This window comes from Vigna angularis, chromosome 6 (genome assembly GCF_016808095.1).
Source record: "Vigna angularis cultivar LongXiaoDou No.4 chromosome 6, ASM1680809v1, whole genome shotgun sequence".
Lineage (NCBI taxonomy): Eukaryota > Viridiplantae > Streptophyta > Magnoliopsida > Fabales > Fabaceae > Vigna > Vigna angularis.
Window position 1 is genome coordinate 26,842,559 of NC_068975.1, and position 21,020 is coordinate 26,863,578.

General features: G+C 32.6%; 2 protein-coding genes across 2 annotated transcripts; both read left to right on the forward strand.

Annotated features, from left to right (window-relative positions):
• The first annotated feature begins 4,495 nt into the window (after window positions 1-4,495).
• LOC108345375 (uncharacterized protein At2g34160) lies at window positions 4,496-5,559 on the forward strand. The gene is made up of 4 exons (XM_017583973.2): window positions 4,496-4,821; window positions 4,914-4,962; window positions 5,061-5,123; window positions 5,204-5,559. The coding sequence occupies exons 1-4, from the start codon at window positions 4,687-4,689 to the stop codon at window positions 5,368-5,370; spliced, it is 414 nt and encodes a 137-aa protein (XP_017439462.1). The 5' UTR covers window positions 4,496-4,686; the 3' UTR covers window positions 5,371-5,559.
• A 5,334-nt stretch (window positions 5,560-10,893) lies between these two features.
• LOC108346001 (flowering locus K homology domain) lies at window positions 10,894-17,006 on the forward strand. Its single transcript, XM_017584903.2, has 7 exons — window positions 10,894-11,052; window positions 11,224-11,498; window positions 13,915-14,167; window positions 14,616-14,764; window positions 15,125-15,403; window positions 15,836-16,030; window positions 16,666-17,006. Exons 2-7 carry the CDS (start codon window positions 11,235-11,237, stop codon window positions 16,849-16,851), a joined length of 1,326 nt encoding a protein of 441 aa, XP_017440392.1. The 5' UTR covers window positions 10,894-11,052; window positions 11,224-11,234; the 3' UTR covers window positions 16,852-17,006.
• Window positions 17,007-21,020: the final 4,014 nt, after the last annotated feature.

Here is a 21,020-nt window from a genome sequence, read left to right on the forward strand (position 1 = left end):
ACCAATTATAAGAATGTTGACATAATTCACTGTTAGTTTGTTTGGTGTGTTAAATTAAAGAGTTAATTGAAGTCAATTTAGTTTGTTAAGAGTTGAAAATTTTATAATTTGATTTGATTTACAGTATGTTTTTGAGTTAGGTGAGTTTATGTATCTTTTAGAATTTATAAGATTTCTTTATTAGTAAAAGTTTTAAGAAAATACGAAAGAGACGGTAGGTTTAACTCATTTTCATGAAAATATAAAGTTGATTTAAAATAAGTTTCAATTTTTTAATTTATTTTATATATTTTTTTACTGTATAATAAAAAATGTTTCACGTAACAATTATTATAGACATTAGTTTAAAATGTTTAACTTATTTCATAAAATATTATTATAAAGTATCAGTTGAAAATTAAAATACATAATTTGAAAAATAAATATATTAAATATTTAGATTATTCAAATATTGTTTAATAATATTTTAGTCTTTAAAATTATCAAATTATCAATCTATATAATTAAAAATAGGTTTACTTAGTAATTTTTGAATCCTATATATAGGTATTTGATTAATTTTAATTTCCATATTTTTCTAATAAATTAAAATTTCTATTTTTTCTAAAAAAATACTTAATGCGTCCTTGTTTTCAAAAACATAATAATAATTTGTTTTTTTTTTAAATTCAAGTAATTTGAAAGTAAAACTGACCGTGTATCCAAATTTGGTTCATTTTCTCTATCTTTAAGACTTTTCTGCTTTTACATGTGACAATTTTCAAATTTTGATTCTAAACAATTTGATACCTAACACTTTCCAAATCTTGACAAATAATATATTTCAAGCGTAATTACGTCAATTTAACATAAATAATTAAATTAACTTATTAAAAAAATACTTAAACATAATTGAAAAGGACAAAAATAAATTATAGACTTAAATATAAAGACTGAGTTACTAATTAAACACTGAAAATATTAAATAATTATAGTTAAAAAAATGTATAAAAAGTAATAAAATAAAAATAAAAAGTTGTTATTGAATTGAATTAGTTAATCAATTTGAATTGATCTCAATATCTAGTGTATGTTTTTTAATGTAACCTACTTTTTTTGGCAATTACTGAAATTTCAATCTTCCAATTTCTCCACTTTGGAAATCGGAAGGATGTATGGAAAGTCAAAAAGATTGCACCTTTGATGTGGAAAAGTTAGCACAGGCATTTAATTATATATCCGCTCTAACACGCCGTCTCAGTACAATAAAAATAGTACCAGAAAAAGCCATTCAATTATTATTTTATGACTAACCTCTTATTCTACATGCGTGCAATGAAAAAAGAAGATAGATTCGTTTTGGTTTAGCAGTTTAGTTTTTGTAATCAACACATAAAGCCTTTGCCAAGTTCCCATTTTAAAACCTAATTAATTTATTGGTTTAAGACACATCATGATGCTCACATCATTGTAACTTAGACATATAACAACCAAAGTCCAAAAATAACACAGTCAAAGTCGTACATAAGAATTAGGCTATGCTTCATTTTACTTAATCTATCATAAAATGGGACCTCTTATGTCCCTATATGTTATACCTCTTGCTATAAGCTTCCTTCTGTTACTCACTTTAGGACATTAATTTTCCTTTTCCTTTTTGGGTCATCAAACAATGGTGTATCAACCAATTTATGGGTTATGTATGTGGTGGTAATTAAGAGAGCACGTGTGGAGGAACTACATTCATGAAATGAAATGTGTTTGTATAATAGTATTCTTTGTTTAATTATCAAGTTCTTAAAATCCCATTTTAAATCATAAATAATTTCATTAGATAAAACTTTTGTTAGGTCTACTTTATATATTTTTTAAATTTTAATTCAATTAATTTGATCTAAACATATTTTTTTAAGTGACTAAAGTGTTTTTATTCAACAATACAGATCAAATGAGAATATAAAGTTGTGAGTTTAATTATCTATACTAAAAGTAGAGATAATAACGGATTGAATCAGACGTAAATAGTGTCTGTCACCATCCGACTTACAAAAAAAAAAATCATCTATTATTCCTTTCGTTGTCAGTTGAATATCCATTTAAAAAGTATTCATAAATATTTTAAAATTGGGTACATATGAATACCCACAAATATTTAAACAATATATTTTATAAATTTTTAAAATAATTTATAAATAAATTTATAAAAAATATAAAATATAAATTAAATTAAATCAAATTTAACTAAATAAAATATAAATTAATTTTAACTTTAATTAAATTTAACTTAATAAAATATATTTTTTTTTCAGGTAATGCCAACTATTTCGTATAAATTTATTCATGAATATTCATAAATACATGTATTGTTGTCATCATTATTTAAAAGATATAAAATTAATCTTATGAGTTTGAAAAGGAAAGGAGAAAAGGTTACTAAAAACTAACGTTAGAAAAAAAAGAGAATAAATTATAATAAACTTAAATTAATGGTTAATTTTATGTTATAATATGTAATAAACATAATTTTATGACTGTTAAATTAAATATTCAACATTGTTTTATAAGGGTTTTGGATGAGCTCAAGGAAGCTGATGACATGTCTTATTTATGGATCATATGTTATTTTTTTAAGGTGAAATGTCTTGTATTTTTGAACTAAAATATATGATTTCATATATGTCGTTCAGGCCCTTGCTTTCACAGTTCACTTTCATCTCTTATAAGTGTGCACCGACTACATAGTATGACGAAATCTTTGGTCCCCATAAATATTCATTGGTCCCATTTGTTCTCACCATATGTTTGAACTTTATTATTAATTTATTTTTATTTTTTGCTGTGGGGTGCACGTATAAACATAATTCTATATAAACTATACACAATGAATCGTAATCAAGACAAGACGTCGAACGTTAACTAATAAAATGACAAGTCATGTCTCTAAGCAAAATGATAAATTATTTTAGAAAAGATGGAAGCCTAACTTCCAATACTGATTTTCACTCATTGTCAACTTTCATCAACTTGGATCCTTCCCTCCTTTTCGATCGCTTAACTCAATTAGATTATTACATGCTAAACCGAATAATGCCAACCATCATCATGATTTTTTTTGGAAAATTATTATGAAGGGCATATCCAATAAAGCATGATTTAATCATGTTTAGAGTATTTTCTTTTCTTTTTCTTTTTTTTTAAATTTCACAAAGTAAATTTATATATATAAATAAGTTTAAAATATATTTTATAAGTTAATTTTATAAAATTATACTAAATTTAAAGTTCATAGTTTAAGATGATATTATAATTATTTAAAATTCATTTTAACAAAAATTATTATTTATTTGATATATCATATTACTCACGATTAAATCATTATTAAAGTCTAATTTTCCATGTGAAATATATATATCTTATTATAAAATAATGGTATATTAAAGATTTATATCAACTATAAATTAAGAGAAGTAAATATTAGAAGTAAAGTTAAGTTAGACTAAAAATTTATTTTTCAAAATATTTTATTACTTTATATCATATTTAACTCTTTCGTGTTTATTTAATATGATACTTAGAACTTATATTTATATTGAAGTTTAGCTATATTTTAACACAATTTATGTATTATTTTTTCATTAATTCATTATTTATTTGTTATTATGCTTACATATTTTAAATCTAATAAAAATAAATAACATATATACTATATCAAGATATTTCTCAAAAAAAAATCTGTGTTAATTATTGAAACACCAAATTATTATATAATTGGCAATCACAAAGAATATTGGAAGATTCCGCAGTTCCATCAAGAATTAAACTAGCCTTATCTTCTTATCCATGCCTAACACTTATTATTCTCTTTCTTTATTTTATGTTAAGCTTTCCATTTGGTTTTGCGGGTGTGAGTGTTCTGCAAGTACTACTCCTCATAAGGGATTAGGACAAAGAAAATGACTGATGAATCAGAAAAGGTCTATGATTATGAGATTATGAGGGAGAAAAGAAAAGGACTCAATAATGAAAAGGGCTCAATGGCTTTATCATATTATGGCTCCACAGAATAGAATAGAATAGAAAACAGAGCATTCTCGTTTGGACCTACACTTCCCCACGCCGGAAAACGCACTCACTTTGGCCTTTATTATGTATTTGGGTTCATCATTCAAAGCGAAGACACGTTCGTTTTGAGAATGCAACTTCTCTTCCAGATAGAGACACCCTGACTCACTTTCTTATTACGTGTGGCTGGACCACCACAACAATGCTGCGGACCAAATAAAGTTGTGAAAAACATGGCCGCAACAACTATAATGTTGTTGGGATTGGGACCTTCTTTTTTGCATTAGAAAAAAAAAACATCATAAGAGACAATTCACACCTTCTATGATCTATCTATAATTTCTAACACGTGCAACCTTTCTCCACCAATCATTCGTATTAGACATTTTCAAAGACCTTTTGGGCCCATAACCAATGAGGCCTGGCACGAAGGCCCATTCGGGAGGAAGAGACGTTTCCGACCATAAACCTCCTAACAGAATTCCAACGGTTTTAGCATTGACGAAGAAGAGATTCCCTTGAAACACCGCCACGTGTCCTTTTGTTTTCTATAACGTTGATCCACTTCCTTCCTTGTTCTTCATTCAATCCAATTCCCTCACAGAGGAGAAATCATCATACAATAATATTATAGTAATAATCACAATGCCCACTGTTGCTGCTCCCCCTGTACCTCAAATTCAAAACACCACTGACCATGAAATTGAATCTCCCAAGAAGAACAGAATCCAGGTTTCCAACACCAAGAAACCCCTCTTCTTTTACGTCAATCTTGCAAAGGTTATATCTATCTATTTCTCTTTCAATTCTCTCTCAAAAAGATTCCTTCTTTCCATTTTCTCTCAAAAAGATTCCTTCTTTCTTTGAGCCAGAGGTACATACAGCAGCGCGATGAGGTTGTGCTTTCTGCTCTTGGAATGGGTACGTCTTCTTTCGAAAAGATCCGATTTTTTTAACGTAAAGCTGAAACTTTTGATGCAATTTTGATTCATGGTTTAATGCAAATCTTCTCTCAACAGCTATAACTACAGTTGTTACGATTGCCGAGATTTTGAAGAACAATGGATTTGCTACTGAGAAGAGTGAGATTCATTGTTTGTTCTGTTATGTATATGATTGATGTGTGGTAGTAATTTTGATGAATGTTTTTGTGATGGAACAGAAGTTTCTACATCTTCTGTTAGCATGAAGGATGAGAACAAAGGTCGCCTGGTGCAGAAGGCTAAGATTGAAATTGTTCTAGAGAAATCCGAGAAGTTTGACAGTCTTATGGCTCCTACGAACACTGAATCAAAATCAGCTGCGAATAAAAAAAGCAACGAGAAATGACAGACGTAGGAGATCTGGGTGAATGTGCACCTTAACTAGTTAACATCCATGTTCAAATTTTCTTTTGTGCTGTTTGCATTCATAGAAGTATAAGTGAGTGGATAGATGTTAGATTATGGTTTCATTGATCACCCACGACAAGAGGAGTCATAAAGTTATAAACAATACCACGCATAAGGTTTTCATATTTCCAAACTTCAATGTTGTCACTTTTAGAAGTCATTCCTTGACATATTTATGATGATAATGATGATTACATAAATTGATTCATTGTTTTTCTGCATTAAATATTTTTGTCACAGTTTTATAATGTTGTTGCTGTGCTTGGTACAAAAGAATTCAAAAATATTACTAAAATGTACTTAGAATATAACTTGAGTTTTCATAAAATAAAACGTGATCTCATACCATCAAACTGTTATCTTCTTTTTAACCGATTTACTTGATATAATTGACCCCTTTTTTGTGAATTTTCTACAACTTTCACCAAAATCATAAAAAATTATTTCTTTATGTTTTCTTGACTTTAAAAAACTTTTTGTTTTAGGATATATATGATTATAACTTTATGCAATACCAATGTTAAGTTAAATGATGGGAGAAAAAACATCATATATGAAAAGTTTGGCCTTCAACGAACGGGAATCCGATGAAGGCCAAATAAATCTTCCATTTTCGTTTTGGTCTTTCAGTTTTTTTTTTTGTTTTATTAGTTTAATTTTTTAAGTTTAATTTATAGATTTATATGTATGTAATTGATTTAATATTTATATGTATGTAATTGATTTAATTTTTCAAGCTTTATTTTTTTCCTTTTCTTCAACTACCACCACTACTGGACCACCTTCTTACACCACTTATAGGAAGCTGTTGTTCAAAGTGACAGCAAAGAATCACGATCTCCAATAACAAGCACGAACACGATAACACAACACGAAGGTGCAAAGAAATAACACAATTAAGAAGAAATGTGATCTCTGTTGTGGGGATTCATTACATTTTATAGTGGATATCTCTTTTAATAGGTGGTTGGACATTGGTGCAAATGAGAGTTTTTTACCAACCATCTTTAACTATATCAGAGAAGTAAATGAAGGGTAAATGAGGAATGTAGTGATTTAGGAAGAAGAGTGTGATGGTGTAGAGAGAAACTCTCTTTAATTAGCCCAATGTAAAATAATTGTTATACAAATTTCTTTGCACTCCATATTTCATTTTGCACCTTCATAGATTTTATTAAATGACTATTTTATTCCAAATAAATAATTCTGAAACACTTTCCATATTTAATAATTTGAAATTTTTTCGAAATATATTTTTAAATCTAAAAATACATTTATAATTATATAATCCAAAATATATTAAAATCAATACCACATCTAGGATTGTGTAATTTAAAATGTATTTTTGAATTCAAAAATATATTATAGATTACATATTTTAAAATATATTATTTATTCAAATTCATTCAATTATTGTTTTCCTTTCCCGTTTCATGTGATTCTCAAACTCTGACAAGCTTGAACCATATATTAGCGGCTTGCAATCATTCAAGAATGGTTAGAAAAGGGTCCAGGCTGTTTAATTTGATGTGTAAGGAGTTGAAGGAATAAATTTTTGCATTATATAATCTAAAATTTAATTTACGTTAGGGATTATATTATATATTTTCATTATGAATTATATAATTTATAATGTAAATTTATATTATAAACATGATCTAAAATATAAATTTGCATTATGAATTATCTTGAATTGTATAATTCAAAAAATATGTAAAAATAATATTTTTGAATTATAGGTTTTGTAATTCCAAATATCTTTCATCCAAAATATCCTTTATTATTAATTTTATCAAGGTATAACTGAAATTTTAAAATAATATGGGATATTAGAAGAAAACAGGGGTGCAATAAGAAATTCCATACGTTTGATTGAGGTGTTAATTATTACGGGAAGCATTCTTTTCTTTTATTTTCAATGTAATAGTTTTTTATTTATGGGGTGCAATATCTATTATTATTTTTTTCAATTTTCTCTTCAAACAGTTTTTAATGCATAGTAATAATGGAAATAAAAAAGTATAATTGAAAAAAAAAGTTATCTTTGAAATTAAAGAAATGACCAGTACAAGATGCCAAAATTTTATTGGAAAAACTGTAACATTTCCAAAAATACAGTAATAAATCAGACAATAGAAATAATTACAATTAGTAATATATCAGTTCAGTCTTACATTAAAAAAACATGCGGTTCTGACCGAACGCACATAACCCGTAAGAGTTCAAATTAAACTATACGATCAGTACAAGTCTGACCGAACGATTTACAAAAGGAATTACCGAACGGTCAATCTTAACAAAAGGGAGGGTGATCGAACGACCACCATTTACTAACTAAAATATACTACTAACCGAACGTTCTACGGTTCGGCCTTAACTTCAACTTCTACGAGATTCTCTTCCTCCAAATTTCCTTCTTCCAGCGCCTCTTCCAGTAGCGCGTCTCCTTCTGCTCACATCCACACGGATGATCATTGCAACGACAAGACGAACGTACAAGACGAGACAACACAAAGAAACACTGGGTAAGCTTATGTAATTTAATTCAGTTACAAATCATACAATTCATACATCACCACCCAGATAAAGTTAATAATACGCTTCATGCAAGGCCTACTACTAGACCGACCGTCCGGACTGTATGAAACCTGTGTAGCTACGACGTTCGTGCACCCGGGTGGTGTAGTAACTGGAATACTCTCATCAGCTGTCACCCGAGGTTAGTCCTATCTGTCCAAAGTACCCCTAAGGACTAGGACCTCCTGCCGTTCCCATGCATGACCTACTCTCCTCTACGTGAGGATGAGTACTCACGGAACATCAGGATGAATCGACAGCTTAGCATTACCACAGTCATACTTTACAACTTTCAATATCTACTCATGAGTCATTCCTCCCCGGAACGCTCGTTCAAAATCCACAACCTTTCCATATCACATTTTCTTCATCTTTCACTAATACATATCTCATTTAATCTCCTCGTACAATGATTCATGAGGATTTCAAATACCGAACGTTCAACCCGAACTTAAAATTGGGCCGAACACATAGAGCGAGACCGAAAGACCTTCAAATTTGAGAATGGATTCAGACCAAGGGTTGACATCGGGTTTTAAGAAAGATAGCGAGCGCAATAATATATTCCAAGAAACGAATGGAACGAACGTCGATTTCAACGTTGAGCCAGTTAGAGGAACCGACTCTTGAGAACTCTATCTGAACATCCAAAGACCAGACCAAGAACGAGGACTCCAGAGTGAAACCAGTGAATAATAATATTTCAAGGTACGAAAATAATACTTAGAATTGTCTCATAGGAAGAAACAGAACGCTTGTGAATACTTAGTTTAGTTGAGTTTAGTATCAAGAATCCAAGTGACAGTCAAAGACTAGACACTATAGTGAGCGAACCCTAGAGGGCTTGAACGAACGCTCATATAAAGAATTTAGCTTAAAGAGATAGAACAAGTGTCAGGTGTGAGACCAAACACTTGCTTAGGACGAATACTTGGTATAAGACCAGGTACTACTAACGAATATAAAAGAAGATGAATAATTATGCCAAGACACTATTGAAGTATTATTTAAGAATACTAAAATATTTCATAGCAGGATATCAAGACTGGACTATGCTTGGCCGAACGCTCAAGCACAAAAGTTTGAAGTGTAGGCGCTCGTCCTCCACTAGGATTCTTCCCAAATGAAAGAATCCACTACTAACCAAATTCATTATGAAACCGAACGGTTAAGGACCGTTCAATAATGAACGTTACTTTCTTAGGGAAAATTTCTTATCAGAATTAATATTATTCAAATTAAGTTCTTAACATATAGTTTCACACCTTTATACATTCATACCATAATCAATGTTTCATATCCCATGCCACCAAATCATAGAATTTTCATACATTTCATGCATCATAACATAGCACAATCATTTTTCATATCAAATCAAGTCAACAACGTTCATGCAATACATAGTCATATAAATTAAATTAATAAGCTTCCCTTACCTCTACTGTGAACGATCGTCCTAGAGGCAGAAGTATGGTTGGTCTGACTAAAAATCTCTCCTACCCTTACGTTCCACAACTCTTAAACTAATTAACAGCAAAACAACCAAAAGTGGATCAGACCAGATATCAGCATGCAACCGAGGCTTGGTTTGCATGTACTATTGAACGAACGACTAAGGACAAAGGACTTACTAGGTTCAGAACTCGGAAATGTTCGGTTCAGAATGAAGCTTATGATGCCGGGAACGCTTCTACGGTCTCTGAAAGGTGATCGAAGGAGTAAAAAGGTGAGTTTTGGTAGAGAGAAGATAGAGTTTCTAGTGAGAAGGAGGAGAAAATGAAAAGTTTCAGAGTTTGGGAAGGAGGGTGCATGCAAAGGAGAGTTGGATGGAAGTTTCAGAAACAATCATTTTCTTCCCACTTCCAAGCGAGCGTCCGCTCTACTGCCGACACCTGCCTTCCACTATCTGATTTCAGAATCCTAGTTACTTGACACCTGACGTCCGCGCAGAGAATTTTGGGTGCGTTTTAAATGACTCTGACAGGAGTTTTGGATGCGTTTTAATGAGGCCTGACAAAAACCACTTTAGGGACAAAATAAAAGAAAAAGAAAAATGTTTAATTGCTAGTTAATACATCACATTAATTCTAAGATTCCAATATAAGTGTCTAACAAAGGGCAAACTAATTTAAGAAAATAATATTTAATTTATTATGATTAATTATTATGTTGGTAAAACACACCCAAAACAAAAATCTTAAAAAGTTATTCCTAATTTATAGGAAGAGTACCAATTTATATTTGAGAAATGCTTATAATAATTCTATTACTGCATTATCTTTTTGGCTTGCTTGATAAGAATAAAGAAACTAATAAATCTATGTGAGACTCTTGGTCTTTAAAAGACCAAAAACATTTCCTATTAGTTCAATTTCCTATTTTTTTTCAAAGGTTATTTAAATGTCTTTTTCTCCATGTTAAAAATGTTTTTGAAGCATTTGTAGAGTGACTTCTAGCATGAAATTTTCCTAAATTATTTAATGAGTAAAACATAATTTTTCTTCTTAATTAAACTATTTATTGAAAAACTCAACAATAGAAATTTTATTGTTTTATAAGACATGTTTTGGTTATTATTGAAATTCTATCAAAATATTTTATCCCCTTTATGAAGCACCTTGTAAATTTAATATATTAAAAGCATTTGTACTAAACATTAAACCTTTTCAGTTATATTTATTTTATAAAATTTTAAATTAATCATTATACAAAATTCCACAATAATTAACATAAAAAATAACCATGTTGATTTATACTATATTAAATAATTTAATTAATTATATTCAATTATTTACTTTTTGAGTTAACAGTTAAAGGAAAAAAAAGCCAAATATAGGAAGAAGTTTACTTAGTGGTTGGATGACAGATAGTATCTATCTATTTATCTATCTTTCTGCTCCATCGGTTTCTCATATATAAGACTTCCCCTTTCATTCATCATCGTTATTTGCTTCTCTTCTCTCACACTTGCCTTTCTTCTTCTTCTCCTCCTCAACTCAAAACCCTAGATTTGCAACTGTACCTCGTCCTCTTTCCAATCAAGGTAATCTTACACGCTAAGCTCACTTGTTCAATAATTTACTATTCATTTCTCGTGGCGATTAAGTGCTTCCATTTTAGATCCAGTTGATTTGAATCCTTCGAGATAGCATGTGATATGATGTTACTTTTCGTTTGTCATGTATGTAATAGTGCTTGCTGTGTGTTTTGGCAGTGAAAACCTCGATGGCTGAAGTGGATCAGAACGCGAGCGCTGAGCATGAGGCGGAGGAAACAGTTGAGGCGGAATTGCAAGGTGGCGAAGAGCCGGTTGTGGCTGAGAAGAAGTGGCCGGGGTGGCCTGGAGAGAGTGTGTTTCGGATGTTAGTTCCTGCGCAGAAGGTTGGGGGCATAATTGGACGTAAAGGAGAGTTCATTAAGAAAATTGTGGAGGAGACACGAGCTCGCGTTAAAATTCTTGATGGTCCTCCTGGAACTGCGCAAAGGGCTGTAAGTGTCTTCCACTTCACTCATCGTCATATTCCCATACACTCTGACTTCTTCAATTCCTCTTATGTGATATCTTGCTGTCCAGTTAATTTAAACTTTTTTTTTCTTTTTTCTTCTGTTGAGGGTGATACGGTTTGATATTATTTTGTTGTTGATACTTCAGCTGCTTGTTGTTGTGCTATTATTGATCTGGAATCTTTAATGTGCTCTTGTGTCTCCTTTTATTTTCTTCTGTAATGCACTTGTTTTATATTATGATTTTTAGAGGTTTTGGTTGAGCTTCTTGGAGATTGGAATAGTGGAAGATTTTCATTATTTGCTTTTCTTTGAAAGCTCATGGTGATAGAATTGAGTTATATGTTTTATCTACAGTTTAACCATTATTGGATTAGATATCAGAAATGAACAGAAACTGTTTGAATTCATGTGGATCTGCTTTTTGGAAGTTAGGGCTAATGTGGTAGTCTTTGTCCTAACTACTTATAACATTTACATCAGAAAACATTAGGATAGTTAAAATTCCTTTGCATATATTGGAGGTTTGATTCCTCTTGAAGAACTGAAATTAATGTTTCGTGCATCACTTCAGAGTAATTCTAGTGCAGCTAATTTTCCAGTGGAATTAAGACTGTGGTTGGCCAATGATGTTATGAGGGATAACAAATAGTGGTTGTCTTTCCTTCAGCTATCTTTCATGACATTTCCGGTGTCCACTTGGTGTACCCAGAAATTTTAATTAAAAATATTGCAGTAATAAAAAATATAGCTTGTTCATGGTCTAAAACTCTATAGTGCAACCTTACTCATGTGCTACAGTAAAAAAAAAAAACTTAGGAGAAGAAGATGAAGCTAATTCGAAATGAAGAGTAATGGGAAGAATCCACAGAATATGAATATAATTCTGACGGAAAATGAATCTGTGCAGGTTCAATGTTCCAATTTTAAAGGCAACGACTCAATCATCAATTAGGTTCCAATATTGAAGAACCAAAGTTTCAGATTCAGGGATCAGCATTGAGCATTGCGAAGTGCTGAAACGTTTGTTTGCATGTACCACGAAGCTCTGCATTCCATCTGGTAAATTCAAAACCTGGATGATTGATGTCTTGCCGAAGATTGCAAGCAATGAAAAGAAACTTATAACCAAATCTAATACTATACTTAAACCATCAAAACTGGAGTGTTTTTCTGTTGTTATACATGTTATTGGATAAAAAAGAATCAAAAACTACTTAGGTCTATCAATCAACTCAATTATAACACATGAATGCACTCTCGTAAACTGAAATCCAATTGTTAAGGAGTTAGAAGACACTTCCATTGTTACGTGCATCTTACATCTTGTGACATGTTATATAAGAGTTATTGGTCAATTAGAATTATTACATTTCAGCTTGAGACTTCCATTTTTGCACGTCTTAGTTGGTTGAATAAAAGCAGCTATGAGGATTTTTTTTTTTGTGGCATATGTAACTTATGGAGCTATTTCATATACTAGTAGAGGGATAGGAAGAGAAATTTTAGGTGATATGCTTATAGATCACTACTGAAGTAAGAAAAATGGGTGGAGGCCCGGGAAGCTGTGTATAAGGTGTGGAAACGGGCAGAGAAAGGGAAGGTGGTTCCTTGGTCTGGTGAAGAGTTAGGGCTGTGCAAGCTACAAATTATACCTTAGATTTCCATGGTTAAGTCTAAACTAACATTTTAAGATTTATTGAAGAGGCTCATTAAGATCTCTTCTCAATCACGTTCCATCTATTCATTCCAGTTGCTTCTAATGAACATCGTGTTTCCATGGCTGGTTCTTAACCAAGAGCTGTTTAACATTTTAATTTTCAGATATTACTAACTGCTATGGTTAAATTATTAAGGAGCTCATCGTGAATAAATACCCTTGAGAATTTGGCCATAGTAATCTTAATAGTGGTATGTAATTCCCGTTGCCAATCTCACGTGGTGGGCTGAGATAATTATTGCTATTGTACCATCAGATCAGTTTGTTAATGTAGATTAATTAGGTGAAGAGTTATTGTGATGAGGTTTTAACCATAATGAAATGTGGAGCTGTTAGACAACTGATCTGATGGTAAAGGATTTCTTCTGGCATTTTTTTGATAGGTGAGGATGTTATAGATATTAATATTAATTGGGGGAAGAAAATGTCACAGAAAAAGAATTTAAATTATTACATTTTGAAATATTCAAAATTGCTTGCTTGTTTGCTTTCTTGCTGAGCTTGACATTATAGGTGACATGTAATATCCTTGGTAATTAATGTTTTTGTTTGGTGTATTACTGTCAGTTAAATTGGATTTATTTTTTGTTTTCCACCATAATGTTTATGTATTCTTGTCATACCTCAATATTAGAGATACTGTGCTGTTGGTTGATACTGTAATTCATTCATTTTGATTAGGTAATGATATCAGGCAAAGATGATCCTGATTCCTCTCTTCCTCCTGCTGTGGATGGCTTATTGAGGGTTCATAAGAGGATTATTGATGGTTTGGAGAGTGATTTTACCCATGCTCCTTCAGGTGTGGCTGGGAAGGTTTCTACTAAACTTCTAGTGGCAGCCTCACAAGCAGGGAGTTTAATTGGGAAGCAAGGAGGAACTGTAAAATCTATCCAAGAAGCATCCAATTGTGTTGTTAGAGTTCTTGGAGCAGGTTCTTGCTTTTTCATATAACATTTTCTCATGTAGTTGTTAATTTTTCAATATTGTCTTTATTCATTATGTTAGAATTCTGTAATTTCATGGATTTCATTTTGGTTTTTTTAGTCTTAATATGATTGTAAGCTATGATCGTTACAATCTAATTATACTTTAAACCATAATTTTGGTTTCAATTCAAGATTGCTACCATAGTTTTGAAACATTCTACAATCTTCATTGTCTATCCTTTCTTAACTGAAAACTATTGCAGGAATAATTTACTGGAGTGGTATGAACGAATTATGGAGAAAATAATATCTATTACTATGTTCTGGTTTATGCTTTCAAATATAGTGTACTGAAAATTTGAAGCTGTTTAACAATCTTTGCATTTTGGTCCGTTGGTGGGCTGTTGACATTCTCTAGTTGCTAACCATCTGCATCGTCTTTCTCTTCTGCAGAAGACCTCCCAATTTTTGCTCTTCAAGATGACAGGGTGGTTGAAGTAGTTGGGGATGCTGCTGGAGTACATAAGGCACTAGAGTTAATTGCTTCCCACCTAAGGAAGTTTCTAGTTGATCGCAGTGTAATTCCAATTTTTGAAATGAATGTAAGTGTGATATCACCTTACACTTGTGAATTATCTTTCTTTTTAATAAGATGCAAAATGCTTCTAAGAGCCTGTTTGTTTAGATTTTTTTCAGGACAGAAGCATGTTTTAAAAAAGTTAGTGCTTGTTTGAAGTTTTGAAAAAACAGATGTTGAATAAATCAATTTTGTTATTATTTTGAGTTGCTTCTGAACAAAAAAGCTAGCTATTTAAAATAAAAGAACTTTTTTTTATATTGTTACCAAATAAAAATAGCTTATACTTTAAAAATAACTCTGGAAATAAATTATTTCTTCAATGCATCCTTAAAATCACCTTTTTATTATAAAAATAACGAGATATACGTTATTATTTCTCCAGATGCAAATAGCCAATCCCCATCACGCAGAGCCCATGCCACCCCACCAATCTTGGGGTCCACCACAGGGCCTTCCTCCAAATACTGGTGGAGGTCCTGGTTTTGGACCTCCTTCTCAGTACGTACCACCTCCACGACAACTTGATAATTATTATCCACCAGCCGAGATCCCTCCAGTCGAAAGACAGCCCCATCAAGGTATATCTGCATATGGAAGAGATGCTTCAATAGGCATTCATGCATCTTCAAATACTCAATCTGCACCTTCTGTAGTCACACAGGTACATGTGCTTCTTGGAAAATTTTATTGTAGTAATTTTCAGAGTTCTGTAATTGTTCTTAGAAAATTGAGTTTTTATTTTGTTGAGATTTGTTGACTGATGTTTCTTCAATTTTGTTCTATAACTGTTGTGAAGATGATGCAAAATGCACAAATACTTGGATTTTTGCTTAAATATTTAGCTAACCAAAGTATGTGAAATATCTTGTCAATGTCATCTTCGGTTGTTGAGATTAGATGTGGTCTTCTGTTTGATTAGTAGTTTATGACTTTAATGGAACTGTGGGTGCAGGCAAACACTCTTGTCTAGTATGTATTCATATTTGGGATAGGAGAATATGCAATATATACTTGTTACTTAGACCTGAGTTCCAGTTCTTAATAAAATGTATTACATTTTAATCATGATGAATTGTTTTTGCTATTTTGGCAGATAACGCAGCAAATGCAAATTCCTCTCTCGTATGCTGATGCGGTCATTGGAACAGCAGGAGCGAGTATAAGCTACATCAGAAGAGCTAGTGGGGCTACTGTTACCATACAAGAAACAAGAGGTGTTCCTGGGGAGATGACTGTTGAAATCAGTGGAACCGCATCTCAAGTCCAAACAGCTCAGCAACTGATACAGGTATTCTGATTTTGGTCTCAAATCCGTGAGATGCTGCATGTCTTGTAAATATTTTTTCAGTGGTAGTTAATCTTTTTTATCTTATCGCAGTATGAAATTATTTTTGTGAAAAACTGTTTGCAGTGTTCATACGGGACATAAAATATTTATTGCCGAAGTTTCATCAAGATTAATCTTTGTAACTAAAAATGGAGAAAACTATAAGCTGGTTGAATTTCAAATTACAGTTATCCGTCACAAAGTATCATATTAAAAAATGGGTAGTAAAATTCTAATATATTTTTTTCTTCCAATCTTCCTGTTTGTTTACTCACTCATCATTTAATTTTCAATCTTATTTTATTTCTGAAGAGAGGCTAGAGGTTTTTCTTAGTTTGATGCTAATATTGTTGTATGTATTATAAGTTTGTTTGTGTTTATAAGAACAAAGTATTTTTAATAAAATAATCATTTTTTTTTCATCACAGACAAATTGATCCCATGTGAATGTTTGAACTAGTTTTCAAAATTTCTCCATTAGAAAGTTAGTTAAAGTAAGTTACTTATTTTAAAAAGTTAAACCAAACTTGCACTTGCCTCACGTGATTATTAGTACGCATGGTAATCAAGTAATACAATTAATGAATGTGGTGCAGAATTTTATGGCTGAAGCTGCAGCAGCAGTTGGTGGGGCACCGGCACAGCCGCAAGCAGGTGGACCTGCTGCAGACCAAGGATACAGCTCTTATCCTGCCCACGCTTCTGTGTATGCATCTCCTCCTTCCAATCCAGGACATGCTGGAGGATATAGCTCTGTTTATGGTGCAAACTATGGTTACTAAGTTTAACTCTTCTACTAATGCTTCCACTATTTCACTGTAAAATGCTGGGAACAGAATCAATGTAATAATTTAACAAATATTAAATTATTGTGTGACCCTTGTATTGTGTTGTACTCGTAGTCATTTCAAAGATTAAAAATACCTCTCATGTATCATCATCTCCATCTTCTATAATTTTGTCTGGTAGTTGTAGCATTTAGTTTTTCCTAAATTACTTGCTAAAGAAACTGCTGACGAAAGCTCAATTCACGAGTTTCCCAAAGTTGTGAAGATATCAAAATAGGATAAAGTAGTAAAATCATTAATGCCCCATACTCATACTTCCATCTTAATAACAAAATAGGTTTAAACCCTGGGTCGTTTTTATATTTGTGGAAGAATCTCCGGGTCCTCGTTCTATATTTGCAAAATGTGTCCAAATATTTGAAAAATTAAGTTAATTAAGCTCTGTCCATTAAATTTTCACAGATGATATTAAAATGTGATGATAGTGCATATGTCGAAGTGTATATTTTATTACGTGGAAATATTTAAATTATGACAAGGAATTTAGTAAATTAAAAAAAATAAAAAAATAATGGAAGTAGCATTCAAAAACACCCTACAAGCTTCGTTCCTCCTCACCCATAAAGCATCTCATCCTCCATTAACTTCATCGGTCATCACATTTTAATATACACTTCGTAAAAACCCCAAAATGACGAACCATAAATCGTTTCTGTTCGCCACGAATCTTGCAAGTGCTAGAAGCTCTTAAACAAGCCAGCGCCACATCCAACGACACCACACCTCTCTGATTCTCCGACGGTGAAGGCGTCAATGCCGCAAGTCACCCTCAATGCCTTCACTATACCGCACCGTGACCAACCTTGTTGCCGCTGCCGTAGAGCGAAAAGCGCCACCATCCATGAATTATTTTAGACAGATGAAACCTACCGGTTTTCACTAGACCGAAACCCTAATTGGTTTGGGCACGAAGGATTGATACGAATGGTGTTAATGCGTTCTATAGATCGCAACCCCTGCATGAAAATATGTATGAATGACTTAGCACATGTTAAGTCTTCACACTAGAATTAAACATCACTTAGATTGTATAATTTAAAAGTAGCATTTGTCCTAGAAGTCATATGTCAATTAAGCATACTAAATCTTTATTGGCAATTTCTCTTTGGGTGCGAATGTCCCACTCATACACCTTTCCATCTCTTCCAGCACCAAAAATAACCTGAAGTAATGTGAAATGATATTGATCGATCACAATAAACAAGTTATATTTCCTAGATAATCACAAAATGCTGCAATAGAGTGACGTAAACACTTGATAACCTTATTTTCCACGTCCAATTCAATTGAGGCCAATTTATCATTCTTGGGTTTAAACCGATGGGAAGGTTGACTAGTCTGTATTCTCGTATCCCAAGCATATACATATCCTTGTCTCGAGTCAGAAGCAAATATCCTATTAAAATTCAAAAACATTCAAAAGGTGACTTCAACAGAAATTATATAAGGTTGAGGACAAATACATTTTAGTGATTTGGCAGAAAATTTATCTTTACCAGGAGTAAGGTATTGGACAAAGCATGTACAACCAAAGACACGAAGAGGAATGAAGTAAAGATCTTGCGTTGGATATAAACGAGAGTGAGGAACCTAATTATTAAGGACGAGGAATGGGCAACGGTTGAAGTAAGCCTTGAGGTGATGATGCTAAGTACTTGTGTTTTTGGCAAACTAAACAAGCTGTCACAAAATCAATTACCAATTTCTTCATGTCAAACCAATATAATGATTGAGCAACTAACACCTAGCCAGCTGAGGATCTGGAGCAGATTTTGGGAGAGTTTGATGGGATATTTAGGGAACCCCAGGGGCTTCCTACCAGATTTGTAGACCATAAAATACCCATTAAGGAGGGGACAGAGCCTGTTAATGTAAGGCCCTACAGTTATCCACATTTGATGAAAAAGGAGATAGAGAAGTAGGTAGCATGGATGTTGGAGATGGGTATCATTAGGCCCAACAATAGTCCTTACTCCAGCTCGGTGATTCTAGTGAAGAGGGACGACAACTAGAGAATTTGCATAAATTACAGGGCCACAATCTCTGACAAGTTTCCCATTCCAGTAATTTAAGAGTTACTCGATGAACTCCAAGGGGCGGCTAATTTTTCAAAGGTAGACTTGAGAGCAGGATATCACCAAATCCGGACGAGGGAGGAGGATATTCAAAAGACAACGTTCAGGACTCACTAAGATCATTACGAATTCTTGGTGATGCCATTCGGGCTAACAAATGCACCTGCAACCTTTTAGTGTATGATGAACACCATTTTGAAGTCTTTTTTTAGGCAATGTGTGCTAGTCTTTTTTTATGACATTTTGATCTATAAAAAGACGTGTAAGGAGCATGACAAACATCTCAGGCAAGTGCTACTATGGTAACAGCTGAAGAGGATCAGAATCTGAAAAAGATCATTAAGGAAGTAACGGTTGACCCAAATTCTCACCCTGCGCATACGTTGGAGCATGGCAGACTCCATTATGAGGGTCGCTTAGTGCTCTCAGCTCAGTCAATGTGGATTCCAAGGTTGCTGGCAGAATTTCACACCACCACCACGGGGGGCCATTCAGGGGTGTACAGGACGAATAGGAGAGTCGCTCAATCATTATATTGGATTGACATGAAGAAATTGGTAATTGATTTTGTGACAGCTTGTTTAGTTTGCCAAAAACACAAGTACTTAGCATCATCACCTCAGGGCTTACTTCAACCGTTGCCCATTCCTCGTCCTTAATAATTAGGTTCCTCACTCTCTTTTATATCCAACACAAGATCTTTACTCCATTCCTCTTCGTGTCTTTAGTTGCACATGCTTTGTCCAATACCTTACTCCTGATAAAGATAAATTTTCTGCCAAATCACTAAAATGTATTTGTCCTCAACCTCAACCTTATATAATTTCTGCTGAAGTCACCTTTTGAATGTTTTTGAATTTTAATAGGATATTTGCTTCTGACTCGGGACAAGGATATGTATATGCTTGGGATACGAGAATACGGACTAGTCAACCTTCCCATCGGTTTAAACCCAAGAATGATAGATTGGCCTCAATTGAATTGGACGTGGAAAATAAGGTTATCAAGTGTTTACGTCACTCTATTGCAGCATTTTGTGATTATCTAGGAAATATAACTTGTTTATTGTGATCGGTCAATATCATTTCACATTACTTCAGGTTATTTTTGGTGCTGGAAGAGATGGAAAGGTGTATGAGTAGGACATTCGCACCCAAAGAGAAATTGCCAATAAAGATTTAGTATGCTTAATTGACATATGACTTCTAGGACAAATGCTACTTTTAAATTATACAATCTAAGTGATGTTTAATTCTAGTGTAAAGACTTAACATGTGCTAAGTCATTCATACATATTTTCATGCAAGGGCTGCGATCTTTAGAACGCATTAACACCATTCGTATCAATCCTTCGTGCCCAAACCAATTAGGGTTTCAGTCTTGTGAAAACCGGTAGGTTTCATTTGTCTAAAATAATTACCTGTTTATCGTTGTATTTTGCAAGCTAATAATAAAGGCTTTAATAATATTATGTATACCTTTTCCTGAAAATTTTTATGTAGCTCTGGTAGTTTGGATACAGCTGATGATTTTGAGAGGACTCACCTGCACACTACTAAAGGGTAAGTTAGTTCATTTACCATTTTTTAAATCAACAAAAATCATATAAATTGAAAAGGATTTAGAGTGTTCTAATCCGTATAAAAAGAGTACATAGATCCTTAGGTATCCTTTTAATATACCAAATGAGGTAAATATAAGTATCCACATAAACGGTCCACCCATCTCGCCTTTTGAAATTGACAGAGTTATTCTTTGAGAGTTATGAACCGTTTATGTGGATACTTATATTTACCTCATTTGGTATATTAAAAGGATACCTAAAGATCTATGTAATCTTTTTATACGGATTAGAACACTCTAAATCATATGATTACGGGATCAATCATACATAAATAAACCTAATAAATGCAACACATAACTGTTGCATAAATACAGCCCATCAAATATAAAAACATCCTAAAATATATCACGACAATTACTACCACGTCAATCATGGTTTTTGACACTCCCCCTCAAGCTGGTGAA

Bases quoted from the DNA above. Each gene is read 5' to 3' on its own strand.
- LOC108345375 (XM_017583973.2), top strand. From the start codon at position 4,687: ATGCCCACTGTTGCTGCTCCCCCTGTACCTCAAATTCAAAACACCACT. The intron at 4,963-5,060 runs GTACGTCTTCTT...TTCTCTCAACAG, and splicing joins GCTTTCTGCTCTTGGAATGG to CTATAACTACAGTTGTTACG. The intron at 5,124-5,203 runs GTGAGATTCATT...GTGATGGAACAG, and splicing joins TGGATTTGCTACTGAGAAGA to AAGTTTCTACATCTTCTGTT.
- LOC108346001 (XM_017584903.2), top strand. From the start codon at position 11,235: ATGGCTGAAGTGGATCAGAACGCGAGCGCTGAGCATGAGGCGGAGGAA. The intron at 11,499-13,914 runs GTAAGTGTCTTC...CATTTTGATTAG, and splicing joins CTGGAACTGCGCAAAGGGCT to GTAATGATATCAGGCAAAGA. The intron at 14,168-14,615 runs GTTCTTGCTTTT...TCTCTTCTGCAG, and splicing joins TGTTAGAGTTCTTGGAGCAG to AAGACCTCCCAATTTTTGCT.